Consider the following 7029-nt stretch of genomic DNA (forward strand, 5'->3'; position numbering starts at 1 on the left):
ACAGATTTATAATATTCTTATTTGGGCTGATTTTTAGTAGCTTCTATGAAAAATTTTCAAAATTATAGATGAAGTTTCGCATATATATTTTTTCAATTTAGATGAATTTACAAAATAAGTGGTGGCTATTTACATATCCAACACTCTCTCTCACACATTTTTGGTATTCTCATTCAAATAAATTAAATAATAACGTTAGAGATTCAACTTAAAACATTCCAACAACCATATATAGATTTCTCTCGCACCTACAGACAAGATACAAAAGGAAACATGTAACATGAACATATGCCGATTTTTACAACTTAATCTAAATAATTTTTTTTTAAATACATTTATAATAAGCAAAATACCATTACTCCGGCCAGCCAATGTCGCCCTCTTTTGGCTCGGCATTTCATCAAACAGACGGGGGGAGTAAATTCTGCCAGAACCAGTGCTTTCTCCAGATGAGCACCATCTCCTCGATCGGAACCCCCTTCGTCTCCGGGAGGAAGAAGAAGACGAAGGTGGTCATGAGGGTGATCCATCCGGCGAAGAAGAGGAAGATGCCGAACTTGAAGGAGCAGAGGAGAGTGAGGAAAGATTGAGCGATGGCGAAGGTGAAGAAGAGATTGACGGCCACGGTGATGCTCTGACCGGCCGATCTGGTTTCGAGAGGGAAGATCTCGCTGGGCACCGTCCAGCCCAGCGGCCCCCATGACCAACCGAAGGCCGCCACGAAGAGGCAGATGACCGCCACGACGGTGATGGAGAAGGATTTTGACAGCTGCTTGTCGTCGCCGAATTTTAGGCCCAAGATCAGTGCCACTATTATCTGTGGAAAAATCTTTAAGTTAATCACATACCCGACAAACAATCATCAGTTAATCCCATACATAATATAATCAGTTAATCACATACCTGACAAACAATCATCTGAATCCCGCCGGCGATGAGAAGCGGCCGGCGGCCCAACCGATCCACCGTGAGTATCGAAACCACCGTCGACATCATGAGCACCGCTCCGGTCAGCACCGACGAGTACAGGGACGCGTTACCCCCAAACCCCATGCTCTGAAACAAAACCGGAGCATAGAACAGCACCGAATTAATCCCCGTGAGTATCTGAAACGCCGGCATTGCGACCGCCATTACCAACTGCGGCCTGTTCTTCTTCTCCATTATGTTCCTGAAGGGGTTTCGGATCGAGTTAGCGAGCTCGCTGGCCTCGACGATGTCCTGGAACTCGGCGTCGACTCCTTGGGTGCCGCGGATGCGTTGGAGGACGGCGCGGCCGCGGTCGGTTTGGCCGCGTTCGATGAGGGAATTGGGGGTTTCGGGGAGGAGGAGACCGGCGGCGGTCATGAGGAGGGCGGGGAAGGCGGCGAGGCCGAGGGAGAGGCGCCACCCCCATGGGTGGAGCTTTCCGGTGCCGTAGTTTATCATGTTGGCGGAGAAGATGCCGGAGGTGGTGGCGAGTTGGAAGAGCATGTTTAGGGCTCCGCGGAGATGGGCGGGGGCCATTTCGGATAGGTACAGTGGGACGGCCTGCTCATTTTGTCATGTGTATTTATATATATCAAATTAGTAAAATAAATTTAATATTTTTTTCTTATACAAATTTGAATATTTAGACTTTGGATATGTCAATACATAAATAATGGTCTGGCATGTCTCTAAATTCCTCAAAAATAAAATTTACGCTATAAAATTAAAATTTTTATGAGATTCAAGTCCAAGTAGAGTGATCAATGGGTGTAGAATGACTTACTTGGTTGCCGAACCCGATCCCGAATCCAAGGAGGATGCGGCCGAGGAGGAGCATGGCCAGGTTCTGAGCGGAGGCATTGAGGGCGGCGCCGGCAATGAAGAAGAGACCGCCGCAGAGGATGCTGCACCGGCGGCCACGGCGGCGAGTGACGGGGGAGGCGAGGAGGGAGGCGATGAGTCCGGCGAGGTAGAGGGAGGAGGTGAAGGCGGAGAGGCCCTGGTTGTCATACTTGCAGTAATTGTTCTTAGATTGGTAGTTCTTCTTCCTGTACACCACAGGGAAGAATTTCTCTAGAAATGGATCCATAGATGTCACCCCTCCTGTTAAACCCTTAATTTTTCATCACTGATGCTATAGTGTTGAAATTAATTAAAAACAGTACATGAAATATATTGAAATTTCCATGTTTCACCCCGGCTTTTACATACCAAACACCTAACATTTCAACCTTTCCGCCACTTGCACTTTATTTCTTTTGGATGTTTAAAACGTAAAATTTTAAATTTTGATGGTCAATATGTTATATCTAATATGTAAAAATAGCATTTAACATTTATAAATATTCAAAACATATCAAAATTAAATAAGAAATAACCACCACCGTTATTAATAGAATTAATAGAGTGTTTTATATAGAACACTGCTTAAAATAAAACTATTAATTCCTGAGAAAATTTTATTAATTTTAAATTATATTTATGTGGTAATTATATAAGAAATGTAAGTTCAGATGTTAGATATATAATAAAACAGAGTTTGGGTGATATGCTTGTAAATGGAAAAAAAATATATTAAATTTGGATGGTAGTTATGTGAATTGTTACTTATGTAAATAAAAATATAAAGCAAGGGGGGTGTTCTTTAGTCCCACATTAGAAGTTCGATAGATTTATTTTAAAAAAAATCATATAAAAATAGGAAGAAAATAAATTTTTTTTAGCAAGGAAGCTTAGCATTGTAGATATGTGTCATCCAAATTGTGTTCGGTAAAATAAATTTTCTTTATTCTAATATTTTTAGCATAGTCCATTTAATTTTTTTTAGATATGTTTGAATTGAATAAGCCCAGCATGAACAACTATTAAGGTCGTTCAAATCGGACTTGTACGCACGAAGGCCCAAACTGGGCCCGAAATAGAACCAAATAAATCTTCCACTCTCGTATCCAGTAGCCCCATCAATTAATCTATTTTTAGCATTTTTTATGGGTTTGCGTGATGTGAAAGAATTGGCATTGCGTCATGCCGACATAGGCGTGACCAGTTTTTTCTTAGACTGCAATATTAACTTATTAAATTCCGGGGCATTTACATATATACCATCCAGTTTTGCTTATTTACATAACTAACATCTAGCTTTTATTATTATTTTTAAAATATATTTACACCATTCAAATCTTTCTCATAACATAAAAAATACCACCGTCTTACTTTTTAAAGTGAAATATATATTTTCATGAATAAATAAGATGGCATACATATATGACAATTAAAATTCAGATGCTAGATGTGTAAACACATTGGAATTTAGGTGGTAATCATGTAATTCTTCTTTAAAGTTCGTGCGGCTTGTAATTCTCCTTACATTTGTATTTTGATGAATTATGTGTATTATCTGATTAAGCTTTATCTAATAATTTCGAATATCAAATCATTTCTAATTGAGATACTCAATTACTTTCTAATTATTCTCGTATTGGTATTTGGGTGGGCCATGCCTCCCATCTTCAACGCCGGTCCAAATACCTTGTCCTTTGCCCTATAAATAAATCAAAGAAAGGAAGTGCCAAACTTCAAAGCATGAAACAGCATCTCATCTCCCGCGATCCATAGAAAGAGAACAAAAACACAAGCGCCCGCAGCGGCAGCTGAGTTAGTGATGGTCCGAGTGGTATTGTGATAACTCGAATTCTCATCCATCAATATATTGTTCATTTTTATCATATGGTCTCACAATTTTGCTCTGTTGATGTAACTTTTCCTAACAGTTTTGCTCTATGAGTGATCCATTATGAACAGGCATAACTTTAGAATTCCTATTGAAATTTCATCGTTACACCAAAAAATGAATCGATGTATAAGAGTCAGACTTCATTCTGCTTAAAGGGGTTTTCACAATCTACCCCCATTTAAGTAATTGATGTCCTCATTAGTTTTTTCACCCCATAATCATCCACCTTGCAAATAGGATTCTAGAAGTAACTTCTACATATTCAAGATATGGCTCCCACCATGTAGCATTTTGTCTTATCCATGGTTGAAGAGGTGACTCCAATGACATAATACTTTGTTATATATGACACTTAGTTCCTCTCGTCCACTTGGTGTAATGCTCTGATACCATTTGTGACAACCTGATATCTTAGCCATGAATGTACAATCCCCTGAGGCTTAGTGGCCTCGTGATTTTCCCATGCTGGTGTAACTTCCTAGAAGGCCACCCATCCTAGAAGTGCTCCATCATGAGGACGCTTAACTTTCGAGGTTCTATTGAAATTTCATAATCACAGTAAAATGTGCTTCGATGTTTAAGAGTTTGATTTCATTAGAGGTTTTCACAATAATTCACTCAAGTTGGATGCCAAACAAGACAAACCTATTTGATATGATTTAGTCATGCTCAAGATTACATTAATACGAAATTGTTGGATTCACCTCATTAAGCACATCATCTTGATTTTAAAATTGCTAAATTTACGATTGGTTTCGGAAGGAAAAAAAAAAGAAAGATAGGAAAATTGTAATAAATCAAATTGATGTTGCAAGGAAGATCAAAATTTAGATTGATCAAAATTTAGATTAACCTGTTTTGGGATCATTTTTATATTATAAAGAAAAAAACATTTACCGAGAAATTAGATGTAAATATTTTTAAACATCTGATTCACAAACATGTTATGATTAATGGAATTTTTAGTTTTGGATTTTAGGAGGCAACAAACATGTCACAATAATTTTATATTTCTAATGTTAGCTAATGTCAAATAAAAAAATATATATATAAATGTAAATGACACATGTAAATATTTTCTTGATAAATCCGTTTAGCTTAGGTCCAAAACATTAATATTAATATGAATCTCATTTTTGTTCCCTCTAAAAAATCCAAAAAAATAAAAAATGTAAAAGAAATTATCTCAATTAAATAGTTGATTGAATCCTTCTGAGCGAGACAAGTGGCCTCCTTTCCCTCTTCACGCTTTTTTTCTTAAGATTTATATACACATCGCAAATTTTGCACAATTAGTTTAATTACCATTTTAACCTTTCAATTTAAGAAGGGTGATTTCTTCCAATTGATGGATTTAGGATATATTTGTGCTAATATTTTTAAGTTTTATTTATTTTACTGCCCATTAATGCGTTTTAATTAATTAATTTTTTATTTTTTAAAAAAATTTATTTTTGAGTGAGGACACAATTTTTATTTATTTATATATCTAAAATCTAAGCATTCATACTAAATTCATACTAAGTGAAATACATTTTTTTCATGCATAATTTTATGACACAAACATGCTATATACATAAATATAAGAGTTTCCATGCTAATATGAAAAAATATAAAAAAAATATGTGATATGTAAGTAAATTTACTCAATGGGTCAATTATACCTAAAAAAATTGAAGAGAAAATCCTAAAAAAGCCTAAAGTTTTCTCCCTAATTACTAACTATAATTACCCGGTGAAGATCTGTATGTAATTACCCCTATAATTTAATATGCTCCGCAGACAATTCAATGTGGAAAAACCCACCAACAATATTTTAAGTGTGAGACAAGTTCAACTGCCCACATGCCAATGGAGATAGAGAGAAAGAGAGAGGACTTTTTAGTCCCACAAGCCAATCTTTCTACTTAATAAATGGGATAATTGGATAGAGACCATCCAAAACAATTATATTTACAAAAAAACCACCAAGGTGATTTTTTTTTTTTAACTGATAAACCAATTACTGAGAAACTGATAAAAATAAAAAATAAAGAATGGGAGGGTTTTACTACGATTTTTTGATATTTGATTGAAAATTTGAAAAATAGATGAAAGAAGCTGGTGATTTGTAAATAGTAATTTGTTGGGGGTATTTATGCAATTGGTTTATAATTTTATTATTTTCTAAATGTCAATGCAAATCGTTTGATTTAATTTAGGTAAAATTACAATAAATTATAAGTTTTTTTTTTTTTATGTCAAATATAAATGTAATCGCCCCAATAAAAGGATAATTACACGCAAAGCTAAAGAATATTGCTATTTACAAATCTGTCCTTCCAGTGATTTTTTTTTTGAACTAACAAACTGATTCATTCACGCGTGGGATTTTATCTTGACCTTCGAGTGAGAATTGAGAAATGGATTGATTTGTAAATATCAATATTTTGAGTGGCCTGTATGTAATCGCCTCTAATAAAATGGAGAATTATGAAACGAGGAAAAGAGAGCAAAAGGGGGATTTATCGATTTCAGAGAAGACAGTGAAAAAGAGTTCCCCGTCGCCGAATTCGATGACCGTCACGATGGAAAAGAAAATTGAAACCCTAATAAGACATACCGGAGATGCCGATATCGTAGCCGAAGATGGATCCACCAACGGCGGCGATGATGCATGTCATGACCACATAGGGCGTAACCCTTCCCTTATACTGCTGCGCTCTCTCCGTCGCAACTCCGGCCGGCGCCGGTGCAATTCCTCCTCCGGCCATCGCCGATTGCCGCCGCTCGCCGGCGATTGTGCTGATTCAGTCTTCGTTTTCGTTATCGGGCTATGGATCGCCGGAGATGAGCTGCTGTGTTTCTTGCTCTGAAGTTTGGTAGCTTGCTCTGTTTGATTTATTTATAGGGCGGAGGATAAGGAATTGAAGATGCGAGGGGGTATGGCCCACCGAAATACCTAGATGAGAAAATGCTTGAGATGGGGGAAGACTATTAAAGCATATAAGAAATTTATTGAGAGATAAAATTATTAAAATCATATTGTAATATTTTTAGAGAAATTTGTTGAAATTAGCCTAATTTTGCTTTTGAGAATTGGAGGGGTTTTTGGATGATGGGTGTTTGAGTTGCTCGTGATGGCATGATCATGTTTTTTGTAATTATATCGTTATTGTTGATGATAACAGACGTTGATTTTCAGTATAATAATGGACGGTTGTCTTAGTAATAGCATCGAGTGTTGAAGTTAGTTGGTGAATTTGGGATTTTTAGTTTTTGGATACTGTGTGTTAGAGTTAATGGTGATGGCATGATGAACATTTTCGTAATGATATCACTGTTGT

General features: G+C 36.7%; 1 protein-coding gene across 1 annotated transcript; it reads right to left on the minus strand.

Moving 5' to 3' along the window:
* Window positions 1-220: 220 nt before the first annotated feature.
* LOC110029261 (sugar transport protein 7) lies at window positions 221-6566 on the minus strand. Its single transcript, XM_020731476.1, has 4 exons — window positions 6306-6566; window positions 1754-2073; window positions 904-1530; window positions 221-817 (listed from the first exon to the last, which is right to left on the minus strand). Exons 1-4 carry the CDS (start codon window positions 6454-6456, stop codon window positions 401-403), a joined length of 1515 nt encoding a protein of 504 aa, XP_020587135.1. The 5' UTR covers window positions 6457-6566; the 3' UTR covers window positions 221-400.
* Between the last annotated feature and the right edge of the window lie 463 nt (window positions 6567-7029).

This window comes from Phalaenopsis equestris, unplaced genomic scaffold (assembly GCF_001263595.1).
Source record: "Phalaenopsis equestris unplaced genomic scaffold, ASM126359v1 Scaffold000552, whole genome shotgun sequence".
Classification (NCBI taxonomy): domain Eukaryota; kingdom Viridiplantae; phylum Streptophyta; class Magnoliopsida; order Asparagales; family Orchidaceae; genus Phalaenopsis; species Phalaenopsis equestris.

What these genes read in the sequence shown, in the direction of transcription:
- LOC110029261 (XM_020731476.1), bottom strand. Translation starts at nt 6,456, where the DNA reads ATGGCCGGAGGAGGAATTGCACCGGCGCCGGCCGGAGTTGCGACGGAG. An exon ending in CTACGATATCGGCATCTCCG is followed by an intron (nt 2,074 to 6,305) that starts GTATGTCTTATT and finishes AGGGTTTAACAG; the next exon opens with GAGGGGTGACATCTATGGAT. An exon ending in GGATCGGGTTCGGCAACCAA is followed by an intron (nt 1,531 to 1,753) that starts GTAAGTCATTCT and finishes CAAAATGAGCAG; the next exon opens with GCCGTCCCACTGTACCTATC.